Here is a 23,577-nt window from a genome sequence, read left to right as displayed (position 1 = left end):
TTTCTTGGAAGAATGCCACATATGATCGGGATTCCTCCCTTGCTCCTAACTAATTCAATGGCTGTCCTGAATCTCTGTATTAGTTCCTCACTCCTAACTCGTCCAACATCATTACCCCCTGCACTAATACAAATAATGGGTTTGTTTCCATTTCCCGTCATAATATCATTCATGTTTCCAGTGAATGCAACTTAAGCTTTGTTAATCTTTCTTCATATGAAAGATTTCTAATTTGGGGAATTAACTTAGTCATCCTACGCTGGACACGTTCAAGTGAATTTATATCCATTGTATAATATGGCGACCAAAACTGAACTGCATAATCTAAATGGGGCCTAACTAGAGCAAGATATAGCTTGAGAACCACACCAGGTGTCTTGTTACTAACGCTGCGATTAATAAATCCAAGTGTCCGATTTGCCTTATTACGAACATTTATGCATTGATCCTTTTGTTTTAAATTCTTACTAATCATAACTCCCAGATCCCTTTCGCGCAATTCGACTTCGCAATCTCAACACTATCTAGCTCGTATCTTGTAACCCTATCATCATTACCTAACCACAGAACTTTACATTTATCAGCATTAATCTGCATCTGCCAATCCTTTGACCATTTCAAAACCCTATCTAGATCAACTTGAAGTGATAGTGAGTCCTCCTCCGAATTAATTTCCCTACCGATTTTCGTATCATCGGCAAATTTGCAAATGTTGCTACTCAAACCTGAATCTAAATCATTTATATATATATTATAAACAACAGAGGTCCCAGGACAGAGCCTTGAGGCACTCCACTTACAACATTTTCTCACTCTGACTTGATTCCATTTATACTAACTCTCTGTTTCCTTTGGTATAGCCATGCCCTAATCCAGCTTAATATAGCACCCCCAATACCATGAGACTCTATCTTTTTAATCAGTCTTTCATGTGGCACTGTATCAAAAGCTTTGCTAAAGTCAAGGTATACAACATCACAATCCTTACCACTATCAACTGCCTCAACTATGCTAGAATAAAAAGATAACAAATTTGTTAAACATGAACGGCCATTTACAAAACCATGTTGCGACTCAATTATTAATTTATTTTTTTCAAGATGAAGACGAATTTTATTTGCTATTATAGATTCGAGTAACTTTCCCACAATAGACGTTAGGCTAATTGGTCGATAGTTAGACGCAAGTGATCTACCTCCTTTCTTAAAAACTGGTATCACATTAGCAACTTTCCAAAACTCTGGCACTCTGCCTGACTCTATTGATTTATTAAATATGGTTGACAGTGGGTCACAAAGCTCCTCTTTGCATTCTTTAAGCACCCTGGTAAACACTTCATCCGGCCCTGGGGATTTGTTTGGTTTGAGTTTTACTATTTGTTTAAGAACATCCTCCCTGGTAACTGTTAAACTCGTCAACCTGTCCTCGTCCCCACCCACATAGACTTGTTCGGCTGAAGGCATATTGTTAAGTTCCTCTTTAGTAAATACAGATACAAAATATTTATTAAAAATACTACTCATCTCTTCATCACTATCTGTTAATTGACCTGTTTCAGTTTTTAATGGACCTATCCTTTCCCTAGTCTTAGTACGATATAACTGAAAAAACTCTTTAGGATTTGTCTTTGCTTGCCCTAGTATGCGAACTTCATAGTTTCTTTTTGCTTTCCTTATCTCTTTTTTAACATTTCTAACCAAATGTGTCCAAACATAGTGTCCATCAACACGTGGCCAAACACAATGTCCATCAACACGTGTCGAAACACAGTGTCCATCAACATGTGTCCAAACATAGTGTCCATCAACACCTGGACAAACATTGTGTCCATCAACACGTGTCCAAACATAGTGTCCATCAACACGTGTCCATCAACATGTGTCCAAACATAGTGTCCATCAACACGTGTCCAAACATAGTGTCCATCAACATGTGTCCAAACATAGTGTCCATCAACACGTGTCCAAACATAGTGTCCATCAACACTTGTCCAACATATTGTGCTATTACAAACTCCCTGATCTCCGACAGAGGACAACTGTACCCATCAATGTTGCATGTCTGCAAGAGTGAAGAGCTCGTATTAGCGCCCAACCTGCATCTTACATGGCTGCAACCTCTGTATGTTGCATGTTACACAACCTCGCCAACACCAACCCCCCGTACAGCTTTACCACCAAGTGATGGCTTATGTAGGAAAATCCTTCCAATATTATGAATTTCAAACATTCACGATGATGCGTAGATTGTGACCTGGAACCGATGCATATGTCTGAAGACATTCTTGACTTTTATCCCGACTTCAACACCAGCTCCCATACCGTTAGGCCAACCTGTCAATCTGTCATCACAAAGTGACAGTATCAATTATTACTACAAATGGAAGTACAAATTATTAACTTCCCTAGGCCTTGTATATTACATGCGTATGTTCTAAATGTACATAATGCAGATGTACTAAGGCTTTGGCTGCCATATTTTGACTAGGATTGCTTACGTGGATATTAAGTCGCAATAACGTGGATGAAAATTAGACACTCAACCCACACATCTGAAAAATAAAAGAAGCGACGACGTTTCGGTTCTTCCTGTACCATTAGCAAGTCATGTTACCATTGCATGAGTTGATAATGGTCCACATTATGACATGACAATTATATTATTTTCAGATTTGTGGGTTATGTGTCTAGGGTTGCTTATTTATGCCTAGGACTGGTTTTTAGGCTTATTATCACTGTTCTATTATTTGGTTTGCTCTTTATAGTGGTCCATTGTATAAAACGTAAACCTCTTTTGGATACTACAGCCCAAATTTTGTCCATTTGATTCATAGTAGCTATAGGTTCTCTCTTTTTAGAATATGGGTTGATTTGGCTATTGTTTCAATAAGCTAAGTGTCCCTCGAAAAAAATCTGTAAATCTGACACCCTAGGCATCGGTTGTCATTTGTACTTCCCCAAATATTATATCAGGGATTTATAAAGAGAAAAAATCATACTTACCAAACCTACTTGTTACGCTGAAGTGTAACCAACTATAATGATAAAGGGTTCCCAGATGAGTTTTATGCACGGACTACAACAACGCCTATCAGATATGGGGAAGAGAGCTCTGCTCTTTTCAAACATATGAATTCGATAGAATTTTTTATTCGATAGACTGGGGGAATTTTATTAGTTACCGAAATTTACCTGGTAACATGTATTAATATACGCAACAACATTCCACTTCGAAAACGACAGGAAGCCGGCGGCTTGTCAAAAGTTTTCCATTTGTCCTGACGATTAAAGTGTTTTAACATAATTGTGTTTGAAAGAGGGTAGAATTCATATATATATATACATATATATATATATATATATATATATATATATATATATATATATATATATATATATATATATATATATATATGCGAACAAGCCTGAATGGTCCCCAGGACAATATGCAACTGAAAACTCACACCCCAGAAGTGACTCGAACCCATACTCCCAGGAGCAACGCAACTGGTATGTACAAGACGCCTTAATCCACTTGACCATCACGACCGGTGTGAGTTTTCAGATATATATATATATATATATATATATATATATATATATATATATATATATATATATATATATATATATACATATATATATATATATATATATATATATATATATATATATATATATATATATATATATATATACATATATATATATATATATATATATATATATATATATATATATATATATATATATATATATATATATATATTAGTATATTTTGGTAGTAGTCTTTCCTGTAGACATATATTATTAAATATGACCGAAAAAGTAAGATTAATAATTCTAACACGAATTTTCTCAATCTTTCGTACATTACGCTTCACTGTTGGAGGTAAATCAAAAATCAATTCTCCAAAATTCATTTTTATTTCTAGTCTGACGCGACACGGGCGCGTTTCGTAAAACTTATTACATTTTCAAAGACTTTTAGTTCACAAATACACAACTGAATAGAACTTACGTATCTCCGATTTTATATCTACATTTGAGTGAGGTGGGAGGGGTGATGTGGCATTAACACAAGACAGAACAAAAGGGGATATTAATAGGGTATTAAAAGTATCAACACAAGACAGAACACAAACAATGGGTATTGAATAAAAGTGTCTGTAGAAAGCCTATTGGTCCATATTTCTTGATGCTTCTATATTGGAGCGGAGTCTTGAGGTGGGTAGAATATAGTTGTGCAATAATTGGCTGTTGATTGCTGGTGTTGACTTCTTGATGTGTAGTGCCTCGCAAACGTCAAGCCGCCTGCTATCGCTGTATCTATCGATGATTTCTGTGTTGTTTACTAGGATTTCTCTGGCGATGGTTTGGTTGTGGGAAGAGATTATATGTTCCTTAATGGAGCCCTGCTGCTTATGCATCGTTAAACGCCTAGAAAGAGATGTTGTTGTCTTGCCTATATACTGGGTTTTTTGGAGCTTACAGTCCCCAAGTGGGCATTTGAAGGCATAGACGACGTTAGTCTCTTTTAAAGCGTTCTGTTTTGTGTCTGGAGAGTTTCTCATGAGTAGGCTGGCCGTTTTTCTGGTTTTATAGTAAATCGTCAGTTGTATCCTCTGATTTTTGTCTGTAGGGATAACGTTTCTATTAACAATATCTTTCAGGACCCTTTCCTCCATTTTATGAGCTGTGAAAAAGAAGTTCCTGTAAAATAGTCTAATAGGGGGTATAGGTGTTGTGTTAGTTGTCTCTTCAGAGGTTGCATGGCTTTTCACTTTCCTTCTTATGATGTCTTCGACGAAACCATTGGAGAAGCCGTTATTGACTAGGACCTGCCTTACCCTACAGAGTTCTTCGTCGACTTGCTTCCATTCTGAGCTGTGGCTGAGAGCACGGTCGACATATGCGTTAACAACACTCCTCTTGTACCTGTCAGGGCAGTCGCTGTTGGCATTTAGGCACATTCCTATGTTTGTTTCCTTAGTGTAGACTGCAGTGTGGAAACCTCCGCCCTTTTCCATGACTGTTACATCTAGAAAGGGCAGCTTCCCATCCTTTTCCATCTCGTAAGTGAAACGCAGCACGGAACTCTGCTCAAATGCCTCCTTCAGCTCCTGCAGATGTCTGACATCAGGTACCTGTGTAAAAATGTCGTCAACATACCTGCAGTATATGGCCGGTTTCAAGTTCATGTCGACTAAGACTTTTTGCTCGATGGTACCCATGTAGAAGTTTGCAAACAGGACACCTAGGGGAGAACCCATGGCGACCCCATCTACTTGCCTATACATGTGCCCATCCGGGCTCAAGAAGGGTGCCTCTTTAGTACAAGCTTGGAGTAGTTTCCTCAGAATATTTTCTGGTATGTCAAGAGGAGTACAGGCTGGATCACGATACACTCTGTCGGCTATCATTCCGATTGTCTCGTCCACAGGTACGTTGGTAAACAGCGATTCTACGTCCAACGAGGCTCTTATCCCTGTGGCCCGTGTGCCCCGCAGTAAGTCAACAAATTCCTTTGGAGACTTCAGGCTGAAGGCGCAAGGAACATAAGGAGTCAGCAGGCCGTTGAGTCGCTTCGCCAGTCTATACGTGGGTGTGGGTATCTGGCTAATGATTGGCCGAAGTGGGTTTCCAGGCTTGTGCGTCTTGACATTTCCATACGCATATCCAGGTTTATATTCCCCAATGATCTTTGGCAGGTGGAGTTCGGATTTCTTGGCGTTCACAGTTTCGATCAGTTTGTTGACCTTTGCTTTTAATTCGGCTGTAGTGTCCTTCGTTACCCTTTGGAACTTAGTTTGGTCAGAGAGTATGATGTTCATTTTCGCCAGATATTCGTTTTTTTTAAGAATGACATATATTGGCGACTTGTCACCTCTCCTGACAACTATCTCCTTGTTCTCACGAAGGCTTTTAGCTGCCGCTTTAAGCTCGGGGGACAGTATGGTGCTTCTGTAGTTGCCTCGATTCTTTCCTCCTTCTGCAATAAGTTCTGCTTGTAAGGTATCTTTGGTAGTGACCTTCTTTTGTGTCTCGAGGTCGAATATGTCGTCCAACAGAATTTCCAACTCTACTTTCCGGGCCATCTCACTCGGTCTGGACATAACATGACAGTTTATGCCCAGATTTAGGAGAGTGACTTGGTCCTCAGTGAGGTTAATTCCTGCAAGGTTCAGGAAGCCATCTCTTGGTCGTGGAATTGCCATAGGTCCTCCATATAATGTTGTTAGTTTCTTGATAATCCTTGTTTCAGTGCTGAGGTGATGTTGGTCTGTGAGGATGTCGAGGTGTTGTTCAATGCGGGTACGGATACTATGGTCGATGTTGCTATTTCTCCACTCGTATTTGTGAACTAAAAGTCTTTGAAAATGTAATAAGTTTTACGAAACGCGCCCGTGTCGCGTCAGACTAGAAATAAAAATGAATTTTGGAGAATTGATTTTTGATTTACCTCCAACAGTGAAGCGTAATGTACGAAAGATTGAGAAAATTCGTGTTAGAATTATTAATCTTACTTTTTCGGTCATATTTAATAATATATGTCTACAGGAAAGACTGCTACCAAAATATACTAATATTAAAGCGCACGACCCAGCAACAAGAAATCAAGCCTTCACAATAAAATATCGCCAGGATCTGATTCGTGATCAGATATACAAGGCAGAGAATGATATCAAAGACAACAAAACGCAACTACTTCATGCTGCAAACGAGTGGAGAAATAGCAACATTGACCATAGTATCCGTACCCGCATTGAACAACACCTCGACATCCTCACAGACCAACATCACCTCAGCACTGAAACAAGGATTATCAAGAAACTAACAACATTATATGGAGGACCTATGGCAATTCCACGACCAAGAGATGGCTTCCTGAACCTTGCTGGAATTAACCTCACTGAGGACCAAGTCACTCTCCTAAATCTGGGCATAAACTGTCATGTTATGTCCAGACCGAGTGAGATGGCCCGGAAAGTAGAGTTGGAAATTCTGTTGGACGACATATTCGACCTCGAGACACAAAAGAAGGTCACTACCAAAGATACCTTACAAGCAGAACTTATTGCAGAAGGAGGAAAGAATCGAGGCAACTACAGAAGCACCATACTGTCCCCCGAGCTTAAAGCGGCAGCTAAAAGCCTTCGTGAGAACAAGGAGATAGTTGTCAGGAGAGGTGACAAGTCGCCAATATATGTCATTCTTAAAAAAGACGAATATCTGGCGAAAATGAACATCATACTCTCTGACCAAACTAAGTTCCAAAGGGTAACGAAGGACACTACAGCCGAATTAAAAGCAAAGGTCAACAAACTGATCGAAACTGTGAACGCCAAGAAATCCGGACTCCACCTGCCAAAGATCATTGGGGAATATAAACCTGGATATGCGTATGGAAATGTCAAGACGCACAAGCCAGGAAACCCACTTCGGCCAATCATTAGCCAGATACCCACACCCACGTACAGACTGGCGAAGCGACTCAACGGCCTGCTGACTCCTTATGTTCCTTGCGCCTTCAGCCTGAAGTCTCCAAAGGAATTTGTTGACTTACTGCGGGGCACACGGGCCACAGGGATAAGAGCCTCGTTGGACGTAGAATCGCTGTTTACCAACGTACCTGTGGACGAGACAATCGGAATGATAGCCGACAGAGTGTATCGTGATCCAGCCTGTACTCCTCTTGACATACCAGAAAATATTCTGAGGAAACTACTCCAAGCTTGTACTAAAGAGGCACCCTTCTTGAGCCCGGATGGGCACATGTATAAGCAAGTAGATGGGGTCGCCATGGGTTCTCCCCTAGGTGTCCTGTTTGCAAACTTCTACATGGGTACCATCGAGCAAAAAGTCTTAGTCGACATGAACTTGAAACCGGCCATATACTGCAGGTATGTTGACGACATTTTTACACAGGTACCTGATGTCAGACATCTGCAGGAGCTGAAGGAGGCATTTGAGCAGAGTTCCGTGCTGCGTTTCACTTACGAGATGGAAAAGGATGGGAAGCTGCCCTTTCTAGATGTAACAGTCCTGAAAAAGGGCGGAGGTTTCCACACTGCAGTCTACACTAAGGAAACAAACATAGGAATGTGCCTAAATGCCAACAGCGACTGCCCTGACAGGTACAAGAGGAGTGTTGTTAACGCATATGTTGACCGTGCTCTCAGCCACAGCTCAGAATGGAAGCAAGTCGACTATTGACAGGTCCTAGTCAATAACGGCTTCTCCAATGGTTTCGTCGAAGACATCATAAGAAGGAAAGTGAAAAGCCATGCAACCTCTGAAGAGACAACTAACACAACACCTATACCCCCTATTAGACTATTTTACAGGAACTTCTTTTCCACAGCTCATAAAACGGAGGAAAGGGTCCTGAAAGATATTGTTAATGGAAACGTTATCCTTACAGACAAAAATCAGAGGATACAACTGACGATTTACTATAAAACCAGAAAAACGGCCAGCCTACTCATGAGAAACTCTCCAGACACAAAACAGAACGCTTTAAAAGAGACTAACGTCGTCTATGCCTTCAAATGCCCACTTGGGTACTGTAAGCTCCAAAAAACCCAGTATATAGGCAAGACAACAACATCTCTTTCTAGGCGTTTAACGATGCATAAGCAACAGGGCTCCATTAAGGAACATATAATCTCTTCCCACAACCAAACCATCGCCAGAGAAATCCTAGTAAACAACACAGAAATCATCGATAGATACAGCGATAGCAGGCATCTTGACGTTTGCGAGGCACTACACATCAAGAAGTCAACACCAGCAATCAACAGCCAATTATTGCACAACTATATTCTACCCACCTCAAGACTCCGCTCCAATATAGAAGCATCAAGAAATATGGACCAATAGGCTTTCTACAAACACTTTTATTCAATACCTATTGTTTGTGTTCTGTCTTGTGTTGATACTTTTAATACCCTATTAATATCCCCTTTTGTTCTGGCTTGTGTTAATGCCACATCACCCCTCCCACCTCACTCAAATGTAGATATAAAATCGGAGATACGTAAGTTCTATTCAGTTGTGTATTTGTGAACTAAAAGTCTTTGAAAATGTAATAAGTTTTACGAAACGCGCCCGTGTCGCGTCAGACTAGAAATAAAAATGAATTTTGGAGAATTGATTTTTGATTTACCTCCAACAGTGAAGCGTAATGTACGAAAGATTGAGAAAATTCGTGTTAGAATTATTAATCTTACTTTTTCGGTCATATTTAATAATATATATATATATATATATATATATATATATATATATATATATATATATATATATATATATATATATATATATATATATATATATGAATTCTACCCTCTTTCAAACACAATTATGTTAAAACACTTTAATCGTCAGGACAAATGCATAAATGTTCGTAATAAGGCAAATCGGACACTTGGATTTATTAATCGCAGCGTTAGTAACAAGACACCTGGTGTGGTTCTCAAGCTATATCTTGCTCTAGTTAGGCCCCATTTAGATTATGCAGTTCAGTTTTGGTCGCCATATTATAGAATGGATATAAATTCACTTGAACGTGTCCAGCGTAGGATGACTAAGTTAATTCCCCAAATTAGAAATCTTTCATATGAAGAAAGATTAACAAAGCTTAAGTTGCATTCACTGGAAAGGCGAAGAGTTAGGGGTGACATGATAGAGGTTTACAAGTGGATGAATGGACATAACCGGGGGGATATTAATAGGGTATTAAAAGTATCAACACAGGACAGAACACGAAACAATGGGTATAAATTGGATAAGTTTAGATTTAGGAAAGACTTGGGTAAATACTGGTTCAGTAACAGGGTTGTTGATTTGTGGAACCAATTGCCGCGTAACATTGTGGAGGTGGGGTCCCTCGATTGTTTCAAGCACGGGTTGGACAAGTATATGAGTGGGATTGGGTGGTTATAGAATAGGAGCTGCCTCGTATGGGCCAATAGGCCTTCTGCAGTTACCTTTGTTCTTATGTTCTTATGGAAAACTTTTGACAAGCCGCCGGCTTCCTGTCGTTTTCGAAGTGGAATGTTGTTGCGTATATTAATACATGTTACCAGGTAAATTTAGGTAACTAATAAAATTCATATATATATATATATATATATATATATATATATATATATATATATATATATATATATATATATATATATATATATATATATATATATATATATATATATAACTTTAGAACACTTTCCCACCAGGAGACTCGAACCCTAGCCAGCACAGAAGCCTTCCAGCAACTGGCATAACAGGTACGCCTTAACCCTCTGCACCACCGCTCAGACCCTTAAAAGAGATGGTAATTTCGGAGTATTTAAATACCCCAAAGATCAACACCTCCCAAGAGCACCAGAGCAAGTGAGGGGTCATTTAGACGTTAATTTCATCAAGTCCCTGTTAATATGGGAAGACACAGTGTCTCTGCTTAAGGCACAACTCTCCTAAACACGAGATTTAAGTATACAACTTTAGAACACTTTCCCACCAGGAGACTCGAACCCTAGCCAGCACAGAAGCCTTCCAGCAACTGGCATAACAGGTACGCCTTAACCCTCTGCACCACCGCTCAGACCCTTAAAAGAGATGGTAATTTCGGAGTATTTAAATACCCCAAAGATCAACACCTCCCAAGAGCACCAGAGCAAGTGAGGGGTCATTTAGACGTTAATTTCATCAAGTCCCTGTTAATATGGGAAGACACAGTGTCTCTGCTTAAGGCACAACTCTCCTAAACACGAGAGTTAAGTATACAACTTTAGAACACTTTCCCACCAGGAGACTCGAACCCTAGCCAGCACAGAAGCCTTCCAGCAACTGGCATAACAGGTACGCCTTAACCCTCTGCACCACCGCTCAGACCCTTAAAAGAGATGGTAATTTCGGAGTATTTAAATACCCCAAAGATCAACACCTCCCAAGAGCACCAGAGCAAGTGAGGGGTCATTTAGACGTTAATTTCATCAAGTCCCTGTTAATATGGGAAGACACAGTGTCTCTGCTTAAGGCACAACTCTCCTAAACACGAGAGTTAAGTATACAACTTTATATATATATATATATATATATATATATATATATATATATATATATATATATATATATATATATATATATATATATATATATATATATATATATATATATATATATATATATATATATATATATATATATATATATATATATATGGGGGGATACATAAGGGATAAACATAGGGGCTGCAGAAGGCTTATTGGCCCATACGAGGCATCTCCTATCTAAACACAAAGATTAATCCAGTGTAATTGGCCTGTCTTCTGTGTTGGCATCGATATGTTCTTGTCTTGTCCTTACTCTCATGGTGGGTAGAGTAAATAGTTCCGTGATTTGGGTGTTCATGGTAGGTCGCTCTATTCTTATGTGAATTGCCAATGGGCAATTATGAATTATGGGCAATTCACAGAAGAATAGAGCGACCTACCATGAACACCCAAATCACGGAACTATTTACTCTACCCACCATGAGAGTAAGGATAAGACAAGAACATATCGATGCCAACACAGAAGACAGGCCAATTACACTGGATTAATTTTTGTGTTTAGATAGGAGATGCCTCGTATGGGCCAATAAGCCTTCTGCAGCCCTATGTTTATCCCTTATGTATCCCCCCATGTTTTCACCTTCATTGTATTATCACCTGACCTAATGCGGGTATAAAATCAACTAATATATATATATATATATATATATATATATATATATATATATATATATATATATATATATATATATATATATATATATATATATATATATATATATATATATATATATATATATATATATGTGTCGTACCTAGTAGCCAGAACGCACTTCTCAGCCTACTATGCAAGGCCCGATTTGCCTAATAAGCCCAGTTTTCATGAATTAATTGTTTTTCGACTACCTAACCTACCTAACTTAACCTAACCTAACTTTTTCGGCTACCTAACCTAACCTAACCTATAAAGATAGGTTAGGTTAGGTTAGGTAGGGTTGGTTAGGTTCGGTCATATATCTACGTTAATTTTAACTCCAATAAAAAAAATTGACCTCATACATAATGAAATGGGTAGCTTTATCATTTCATAAGAAAAAAATTAGAGAAAATATATTAATTCAGGAAAACTTGGCTTATTAGGCAAATTGGGCCTTGCATAGTAGGCGGAGAAGTGCGTTCTGGCTACTAGGTACAACATATATATATATATATATATATATATATATATATATATATATATATATATATATATATATATATATATATATATATATATATATATATATATATATATATATTTTGACTCTATGAATCATAATGTCCAAAAACGGAAGAGTACCATTCTCCTCAGTCTCACAAGTGAATTTTATTGAAGGTACCAAAGAATTGAGTTCATTAAGAAAAACTATCTGGTCTTTGTTGCACGGCCATAAGCACAAAATATCATCAACATACCTAAACCAAACTACATTAGCCGGGATAATCCTGGATAAGATTTTTGTTTCAAAGAATTCCATATACAAATTGCTTAAAACTGGGGACAGGGGATTGCCCATCGCCATACCAAATGTTTGTTTGAAAAATTTTCCATTAAAACTAAAATAATTGTCTTTTATACACAATTTAATAAGTTCCAATACTTTATTGGTCTGCAAGCTCAAATTATATTTAGGCAGTTCCTCACGTAGAAATTCTAACAGATCATCAACAGGAACTTTAGTGAATAAAGAGGTCACATCGAAACTTATAAGTTTAAAATCAAAATTTAAATTCAGTGTGGATAGCTTATTGGTTAACAGAAATCCTACTGAAAAAGTGATTGCACAATTTAACAAAACTCTTAAAACTGTGTAAAGGCGATAAAGAGTTGATATGTAGGCTAACAAGTCGATCCCCTCTCTTCCTTACATGTATGGTCTTATAAAAACTCATAAGCCATATAATCCGGCAAGGCCGATTATTAGTTCAATTGGTTCGGCGGCTTATAAACTCTCTAAGTGGTTAGTCAAAGTTTTGTCCCCTATAGTTGGTACTATTTCCAACTCACACTTGACAAACAATGTGGACTTAGTTAATAAGCTATCCACACTGAATTTAAATTTTGATTTTAAACTTATAAGTTTCGATGTCTTGATGTGTACACATCAAGAAGTCAACACCAGCAATCAACAACCAATTATTGCACAACTATATTCTACCCACCTCAAGACTCCGCTCCAATATAGAAGCATCAAGAAATATGGACCAATAGGCTTTCTACAAACACTTCTATTCAATACCCATTGTTTCGTGTTCTGTCTTGTGTTGATGAAATTAATACCCTATTAATGCCACCTCTTGTTCTGTCTTGTGTTGATTAATGCCACATCACCCCTTCCACCTCACTCAAATGTAGATATAAAATCGGAGATGCGTAAGTTCTATTCAGTTGTGTATTTGTAAACTAAAGTCTTTGAAAATGTAATAAGTTTTACGAAACGCGCACGTGTCGCGTCAGACTAGAAATAAAAATGAATTTTGGAGAATTGATTTTTGATTTACCTCCAACAGTGAAAAAAAATGTACGAAAGATTGAGAAAATTCGTGTTAGAATTATTAATCTTACTTTTTCGGTCATATTTAATAATATATATATATATATATATATATATATATATATATATATATATATATATATATATATATATATGCGAACAAGCCTGAATGGTCCCCAGGACAATATGCAACTGAAAACTCACACCCCAGAAGTGACTCGAACCCATACTCCCAGGAGCCACGCAACTGGTATGTACAAGACGCCTTAATCCACTTGACCATCACGACCGGACATAATGAGGTGATAGCCGAGGCTATTTGAACCACCCCACCGCCGGCACTCGGATAGTAATCTTGGGCATAGCATTTTACCAAATCACCTCATTCTTTGGGGCACACGTGAGGAACACAAATGCGAACAAGCCTGAATGGTCCCCAGGACAATATGCAACTGAAAACTCACACCCCAGAAGTGACTCGAACCCATACTCCCAGGAGCCACGCAACTGGTATGTACAAGACGCCTTAATCCACTTGACCATCACGACCGGACATAATGAGGTGATAGCCGAGGCTATTTGAACCACCCCACCGCCGGCACTCGGATAGTAATCTTGGGCATAGCATTTTACCAAATCACCTCATTCTTTGGGGCACACGTGAGGAACACAAATGCGAACAAGCCTGAATGGTCCCCAGGACAATATGCAACTGAAAACTCACACCCCAGAAGTGACTCGAACCCATACTCCCAGGAGCCACGCAACTGGTATGTACAAGACGCCTTAATCCACTTGACCATCACGACCGGACATAATGAGGTGATAGCCGAGGCTATTTGAACCACCCCACCGCCGGCATTACTATCCGAGTGCCGGCGGTGGGGTGGTTCAAATAGCCTCGGCTATCACCTCATTATGTCCGGTCGTGATGGTCAAGTGGATTAAGGCGTCTTGTACATACCAGTTGCGTGGCTCCTGGGAGTATGGGTTCGAGTCACTTCTGGGGTGTGAGTTTTCAGTTGCATATTGTCCTGGGGACCATTCAGGCTTGTTCGCATTTGTGTTCCTCACGTGTGCCCCAAAGAATGAGGTGATTTGGTAAAATACTATGCCCAAGATTACTATCCGAGTGCCGGCGGTGGGGTGGTTCAAATAGCCTCGGCTATCACCTCATTATGTCCGGTCGTGATGGTCAAGTGGATTAAGGCGTCTTGTACATACCAGTTGCGTGGCTCCTGGGAGTATGGGTTCGAGTCACTTCTGGGGTGTGAGTTTTCAGTTGCATATTGTCCTGGGGACCATTCAGGCTTGTTCGCATTTGTGTTCCTCACGTGTGCCCCAAAGAATGAGGTGATTTGGTAAAATGCTATGCCCAAGATTACTATCCGAGTGCCGGCGGTGGGGTGGTTCAAATAGCCTCGGCTATCACCTCATTATGTCCGGTCGTGATGGTCAAGTGGATTAAGGCGTCTTGTACATACCAGTTGCGTGGCTCCTGGGAGTATGGGTTCGAGTCACTTCTGGGGTGTGAGTTTTCAGTTGCATATTGTCCTGGGGACCATTCAGGCTTGTTCGCATTTGTGTTCCTCACGTGTGCCCCAAAGAATGAGGTGATTTGGTAAAATGCTATGCCCAAGATTACTATCCGAGTGCCGGCGGTGGGGTGGTTCAAATAGCCTCGGCTATCACCTCATTATGTCCGGTCGTGATGGTCAAGTGGATTAAGGCGTCTTGTACATACCAGTTGCGTGGCTCCTGGGAGTATGGGTTCGAGTCACTTCTGGGGTGTGAGTTTTCAGTTATATATATATATATATATATATATATATATATATATATATATATATATATATATATTTATATATATATATATATATATATATAATTAATACTTCGAATTTCAACATTTCTTCATTTGATAACTGATCTTGCCAAGATCTATCCCTTTAATAGGCTGTTAAACGGAGCTAGCGACGAGACATTTACTTCACCGTTACTTTACATTTGTTTATGTAAAATATGATGAATATTTGAGTAATGAATGGATTTATCCGCCCCTTGAGGGACCCGTAATATAAGAGGGTAGAAATAGCCTAACCTTCTCTATCATTTTGGGATGTATTTTGTTATCTCAATAAACTTCCAAGAACTTGAACCTAACGAAACATGTGACTCGATCCTTCCCCTTTTCTCATACAAGCAGCCACAGCCTCATATTTTTATTCTTTTGAAAAAGGTCTTAGTGTGAACAACGAACCCAACGATTTCTGAGGAAAGCGCTGATGTTACATTTCCAATCATGCAAGTTCCCTCATCTGAAGTTAACAGAATATTGTATAACTATACTTGTGAAGGTACATTTACTGTACTCTGATCTTGACGTGAAAGATCCGAATCCCACTGACATTAGAATGAAAAAGTCGATTTGGAATTTAACATAAAAATCCAGGTAGCTGTCTGACCTTAGTGACTGTATGATCAGGCGTAATAAACAGGACCTAATACCCATCTGACCTTAAGACGAAAAATGAGTTCTAATTCTAACATTACCGTGTACATACCGGATCCGTGTCAGTGCCTGACCTTAGTGGAGTCACCTTTCCCGGCCTGCTGAGTGGTGTAGAGACCGTGGTGGTGATGGTGGAGGGAGAGACGGCCACGCTTGCTATTCTTGCCGGAGTCGGTGACGGGCTGCTTGTACACGTCGACGCCCTGCCCGCCCACCTCCACGTAGCTCACCTTATATGCGCACTTCTGCGTGTCTCGATTAATCTATAACAACCAATGCCAGGGAAGTGTTGTGTGATTCTAATGAAAAGAACTCTAATGGCTTGGCAAAATAATATTTATGACGGTTACCCAAAAGCCGTAACGGTCACCAACTCGTCCTCTTAAAAATAACGTCACTTCTCGCTCGTATGCGTGCTATGGCCAAATTTGGACGTAATTTGAAATGAAGTTGACTCACAAAAGTGACGTACTGTTCCGTTTTCTGTTTGAGTTGTCCGGCTTACTCGGAACGGTTAGGAGAGGACACTTTCAATTCACGTTTTTCATAACGTTTTGAAACTTTATGAGAATTTCCTGTCCACCTAACCTATCAGAGGACCCTTAACTTATTGTTGTTGTGTAACGGGGGGTGGGGGGAAATAGCTCTATCTTGTCCATTATTCCACCCCCCAGTTAACTAACGAGGCCGGGGGAAACAGCTCTCTCTAGTCCGTTATCCCGTCCCCAGTTAGCTAACTATTCTAGAGCACTCCCAGAGTTCCTAAGGCAACCTCTCTCGTTCAACACCTTGTAACCTAGGTATTTGACTACCTAGGTGCTAAGACTACAAGGCGCCGTCACTTGATCAGTTACCCGAAACTCTAGAGAGAACTCTAGAATACAGAATCATTGCCACAAACGTATAAGAGGAAACGAAAGGAAAGAAATGAAAAGTGAAGTAATTAGTGAGGGTTTGGGGTGAAAGGTAGAGAGGTGGGAGGAGCGAGGAGGGTCATTAGTTGAAAGTGAGAGTTTAGAGAGGGGGTGGAGGGAGAGGTGTAGATAGGTAGAAGTAGAAGAGTAGTTAGTAGAAGTAGAAGACGAAATGCTGCCACCATCCATTCATGATCATTACATACAAGACAAGGAATGGAACTTGTCTGTATCAAAATATTCACCAAAGATGTTATCATGAGTTCATTATTAGTAGTTCCCATCTTTATCATGTACTCATTCTAAACCATGAAACCAGTAACCACAGAGGCTTTCTCACCTCAACTCAAATCTCTAGGGAACACAGTGAAAGACCATTTAAATAATAAATTCAACAATTATATTTTTCATGATAAGTATCATAACTTAAGCAATCCAATTAAAATGTTAACGATTAATATTCAAAGTGAGTCATCCTCCAAGAATCTGAGAACACTACAACTGACTGCCCCTGATCATCACACAACACTTGTAAAACACGACCAAGTCACCTTAATGTTCACTCACCGAGGACTGAGTCTAAGTTGAATAGAGAGGGGGGGGGGGTCTGTAGCTTGACAGAGACTGTCTCGCCCCTGCCGGCCGACAGCCTCCCTGCTAGGGACGTCGTCTCTGCTCTCGTCTGTTGTTCTGTCTCTTAATGCTCTATGCTCGATAGTTCTCCGAGTATTTATTGGGGAACCTAGTAGCTAACTCCGCCCACAAATAGATAGCCTCCGGCACTCTACCAAGCCACTCCTTAAACGTCGGCATGTTTGAAGGCTACCCGGCTCCAATTATACGCTTAGCGGAAGCAAGGTGAAATTCTCATGATCTGACCTCAGGTCACTTGAGGTCATTAACGCTTTGAGGTGTGAGATCTCAGGCAGACAACTGGCGCCTCTCAGATCCTTGTCTGTGACTCGTGTACTCTATGTATGTATTAACCTAAACCAAACACTTTTACAGTGTTACATCTCCCCTTCTCCCCGAAATAAAGTTTTTGCAACACTGCTAAAGCAAGCTAGCTGTGTGCAACAACTTTATTAACGAAAAAAAAAAATACATCCTAGCTAAACAAATATACATCATCCTACTCTAAAAATGAAATATATAGACAGACGTCCATTGTCTCTGGCTGGGCGACGTCACTGCTTGGTCTTGTAGATAATCCTGTACCACATTTCTTCAACACAACTGCCTCCGTCGCTTCTCCGTCGTTAACGCACAACAACACTTCGTCAACCCGAAAGCCGTTACTACTTGAACTGCGCACAGGACCGTGGAATTCGGTTGTCCCAGCTGATCTGTAATTGGCCCTACGTCAGTCACCATGAGAGACGTATATTGGGGTTCTTCACAGCTATAGGGACTACAAGTTTCGAGACCTTCATATAGTTGCCAACAGTAGAAATCCCATCCTACTCTTCTTCCTCCCTGTTGCTCCAGCACGCCTCCTTCAGAGAGCTACTTCTGACAGCCACATCAAGTCCGCATGACACAGGAAGAATCACTCAACAGAGCAACATGCGTGTAGGAGGGGCGGCCAGTCAAGGCAAACGATCCTGTCTTGCAATTACGCTCCATGCAATGATGCTGACACCAGCAAGGGACACTAGGTATCATGTCTCACTCAGCTTGTCTTATCTTCTCTTCTTTCTTCTCTCTTCTTTCTTCTCTCTTCTTTCTTCTTTCTTCTTCCTTCTTTCTTCTTTCTTCTTTCTTCTCTCTTCTTTCTTCTCTCTTCCTCCTCCCATGGGTCTTAGACAAGCGACCTGGGGTCCATTGGGGGTCTGTCCGTCCTGGGGTCCATCTTGGGTAGACCAATGTTGACCGACCGAGAGGGCTGCATCTTGGGGTCCCCTGGGGTGGTGGTGGTGGTGGAGCCATGACCTCCAGGTAGGGGGCTGGTCGTCGAGGTGGTGATAAACGCCCGTGAGTGTGGTACACAGCAGCCGTCTCCCTCTTTTGTATATGCGTCGCGCCTCTCCTCTGGCTCCCACCTGTGGATGAACAGAAAGGCGACAATACCCGTGTTCCATGCTGTTTGTGTGACCCTGTAGTTTGTATAGGGTTACACAGTTATATCATAACGCTCTCCTCCTGGCAACAACTACACTTCAATTTTTTTTTTTTTTTTTTTTTAATAATCCAATTAACTCTGAATGATATTGACTTGGTGGAACATAAAACAGTAACAGAGTAAAGTTAGAGAAGAGAGAATAAGATCGTCACTACTTTTAACTTGTCAAAAAAAAAAATCAACACTAATAGACAAAACACTAGCCTAACTTAACTATACCTTTCCTAATCTTAAGTACATAATTAACCGTTACTCCCACCCTTAACCTACAGCCACCTACGTGACCCAGAGTGTCTCCCTAGCATCTCCGCCGGTCAACAACTCCAAACTGTTGCCACCCCTGTGACCAGACTATCTAACGTCGAGCGTCCCCAACGTGAAGTCTACTGACATACTAAGTCTCCCTAGCATGCTGTACAATACCAGTACACCTCGGGTTATTGCGTTCAAATGGAGTAAAACAGTCGATCGCAATAATCTGAGCAGAACCACCACTAAATTCTACTTAAGAACTACACCTGCCACTCCCCACTGACCTGGAGACCAGCGGTGGCTGGGTGTCCCCCTGGGACATGCGAGGTCACCTGTCACACTCAGCTGACCTGCACTACCAACACCGCTAAGTTCCCAAATCGCCAAATCTTATTACTAACATTAATCACTACACACGCAAGTTCTGGTGAACATTCCCTGAACTTCACAAAACTCACAAAATCACTAAACACAACACCAGAGAATCATCATCTCCTAACCTGAACAAAGCTCGCTAAATCGCGAATAATAAACACATGTCAAGATCTCCCTGATAGCGCCTGAGCGGCAAAAAGACACGTGGGACTGAACAATGTTAAAAGAACACCAATACCTTAAACATTGTTCAACACCGCTGCCATCATTGTAACGGGGGGTGGGGGGAAATAGCTCTATCTTGTCCATTATTCCACCCCCCAGTTAACTAACGAGGCCGGGGGAAACAGCTCTCTCTAGTCCGTTATCCCGTCCCCAGTTAGCTAACTATTCTAGAGCACTCCCAGAGTTCCTAAGGCAACCTCTCTCGTTCAACACCTTGTAACCTAGGTATTTGACTACCTAGGTGCTAAGACTACAAGGCGCCGTCACTTGATCAGTTACCCGAAACTCTAGAGAGAACTCTAGAATACAGAATCATTGCCACAAACGTATAAGAGGAAACGAAAGGAAAGAAATGAAAAGTGAAGTAATTAGTGAGGGTTTGGGGTGAGAGGTAGAGAGGTGGGAGGAGCGAGGAGGGTCATTAGTTGAAAGTGAGAGTTTAGAGAGGGGGTGGAGGGAGAGGTGTAGATAGGTAGAAGTAGAAGAGTAGTTAGTAGAAGTAGAAGAGTTGATAGTAGAAGACGAAATGCTGCCACCATCCATTCATGATCATTACATACAAGACAAGGAATGGAACTTGTCTGTATCAAAATATTCACCAAAGATGTTATCATGAGTTCATTATTAGTAGTTCCCATCTTTATCATGTACTCATTCTAAACCATGAAACCAGTAACCACAGAGGCTTTCTCACCTCAACTCAAATCTCTAGGGAACACAGTGAAAGACCATTTAAATAATAAATTCAACAATTATATTTTTCATGATAAGTATCATAACTTAAGCAATCCAATTAAAATGTTAACGATTAATATTAAAGTGAGTCATCCTCCAAGAATCTGAGAACACTACAACTGACTGCCCCTGATCATCACACAACACTTGTAAAACACGACCAAGTCACCTTAATGTTCACTCACCGAGGACTGAGTCTAAGTTGAATAGAGAGGGGGGGGGGGTCTGTAGCTTGACAGAGACTGTCTCGCCCCTGCCGGCCGACAGCCTCCCTGCTAGGGACGTCGTCTCTGCTCTCGTCTGTTGTTCTGTCTCTTAATGCTCTATGCTCGATAGTTTTCTGAGTATTTATTGGGGAACCTAGTAGCTAACTCCGCCCACAAATAGATAGCCTCCGGCACTCTACCAAGCCACTCCTTAAACGTCGGCATGTTTGAAGGCTACCCGGCTCCAATTATACGCTTAGCGGAAGCAAGGTGAAATTCTCATGATCTGACCTCAGGTCACTTGAGGTCATTAACGCTTTGAGGTGTGAGATCTCAGGCAGACAACTGGCGCCTCTCAGATCCTTGTCTGTGACTCGTGTACTCTATGTATGTATTAACCTAAACCAAACACTTTTACAGTGTTACAGTTGAAAAAAAATCCCAAATTTATTTTCATTTCTTTTTTATTTTCAAATTACGTCCACTTTCGGCCATACGGGCAAACGGCCAAAAGCGACATTATTTTTAAGAGGATCGTGTGTTATTATTGATCTTGAGGCACCAGCCCGTGGGCAAGGATGAGCCACATTTGACCACAATATCAACCAAATATATATACACCAGTTAAGGTATTGGTTGTAAGACTCAATATTATCAGCCGAAGCAGACTTTAGGCCAAGTTCGATAACGAATTCATACATCAGGACAGCGAAATTATAACTCTAAAGATACAACATGGGACATGAAGACCCTCACCTGCCCGTCGTTACTGTCAGGAAAGCCCGGGAAGGCATCAATCATAACACCACTGGCACTGAATTATCATCAATATCTCCAAGTCGTTTATGTTTATATACATAATACAGTCAGTAAAACAATTCACAATTTGCACTGATTAATTCAGAGAACAAAATATTTCTTACAGTATTTATGTTATCTTTTTATGAGGACTTCCACCATAACCTTTGTTCTTTATTATCGTTATTCACTTGAACGTTTATCATTATTAACTTGAAATTTCAACGCCAATTATCTGAACTTTCATCATGATTACCCTGAATTTTTACCTTTATTAACATGAACTTTTACCGTTATTAATATTAACTTTCACCATTATTACCTTGAACTGTCAACGTTATTAACATGAACTTTCATTATTTATTTGACTGAACTTTTATAATTTATTAACAAGAACTTATAACATTCATCAATTCGAGCTTTCATCGTTATTAAACTTAATTTTCAGCATTTATTTATCTGATCTTTCATCATTTATTTGGCGGAATGTTTATCATTTATTTGACTGAACTTTCATCATTTATTTGGCGGAATGTTTATCATTTATTTGACTGAACTTTCAGCATTTATTTACCTGAACTTCCAGCATTTATTAACCTGAACTTCCAGCATTTATTAAACTGAACTTTCATCATTTATTAACCTGAACTTTCAGCATTTATTAACCTGAACTTCCAGCATTTATTAAACTGAACTTTCATCATTTATTAACCTGAACTTTCAGCATTTATTAACCTGAACTTTCAGCATTTATTAACCTGAATTTTCAGCATTTATTAACCTAAACTTTCAGGATTTATTAACCTGAACTTCCAGCATTTATTAACTTGAACTTTCAGCATTTATTAACCTGAACTTTCAGCATATATTAACCTAAACTTCCAGCATTTATGAACCTGAAATTCCAGCATTTATTAATCTGAAATTCCAGCATTTATTAAGCTGAAATTCCAGCATTTATTAAGCTGAAATTCCAGCATTTATTAAGCTGAAAGTGACGATATGTAATATTGGAGCCCAAGTAAGCCATTGTATCAACATGTAATAATGGAGCCCAAGTAAGTTTTTTTTTTTTGAGGGGGGCAATTTTTTATATAATCCGGAAACATAAAGCTAAAACCGAACCTAAATATTTATAGGCCTAGTATAGCACATAGCTGTAAATATATTAGGCCTCATATAGCATGTATTAAGCCTAGGATGGTTAGGTTAGGTCATATTAGCAACAAAAATATACAAATGTGTCCAGTTTGTCCAAATTCAATAATACTCATTGCCATAATAATAGGCTGCTCATCTACAGGTCCATCAGGACATATTGGTACTTTTGACCACATCGTTACTACTTTCTAAGAATTTTCATTTTAGGGGATAAGCTGCAAAAAGGAGATATTGGAGAGAGTTAGCAAACGAGAAGGAAAAAAAGGAATTCTTACCTTCTGGAGCAATGCGGCTCCGGCGCCAAAATAAGTGTTGGCTGTGCTCCAGTTGTGGTTCTTGAGGTGCTCTAGTGTAGACCCTGCAGCAAGATATATGTTCATATAAACTCTGTTGACAGATACAGGAAACCTTTATTTAACTGTTTTATCAATGTCCCTTAGGCCATGGGTGACGAACCTATGGCACTGGTGCCAAGAGTGGCACACAAGCAAATTTTGCTGGCATGCAAAATGCATCGCCGCTCCCTTGATTCTTTAAATCCAACCCGTAATAAATAAATAAATGTAACTAGAATGAAATAAAGGTACAAGAATGTAACAACTCTTGTATATAACTAAAAAAAAATATATGAAGATTATCATAACTGCGAAACGAAGCAGTGAATAAGTTTTCACAAACCAGGAA

At 39.8% G+C, this 23,577-nt stretch overlaps 1 protein-coding gene across 1 annotated transcript in view; it reads right to left on the bottom strand.

Moving 5' to 3' along the window:
* Positions 1-23,577, bottom strand: part of LOC123752573 (nicotinamide phosphoribosyltransferase) — a 76,819-nt gene that overhangs the window by 11,624 nt on the left and 41,618 nt on the right. The window contains exons 6-7 of the mRNA XM_069305384.1: positions 23,169-23,251; positions 16,180-16,368 (exon numbers count right to left, since the gene is read on the bottom strand). Of these exons, the coding sequence (XP_069161485.1) occupies positions 16,180-16,368; positions 23,169-23,251 (272 nt within the window). The remainder of the gene's footprint in view (positions 1-16,179; positions 16,369-23,168; positions 23,252-23,577) is intronic.

This window comes from Procambarus clarkii, chromosome 54 (assembly GCF_040958095.1).
Source record: "Procambarus clarkii isolate CNS0578487 chromosome 54, FALCON_Pclarkii_2.0, whole genome shotgun sequence".
Classification (NCBI taxonomy): Eukaryota; Metazoa; Arthropoda; class Malacostraca; order Decapoda; family Cambaridae; genus Procambarus; species Procambarus clarkii.
The sequence above is the reverse complement of the archived record's forward strand: the minus strand, read 5'-3'. Positions and strand labels throughout refer to the sequence as shown.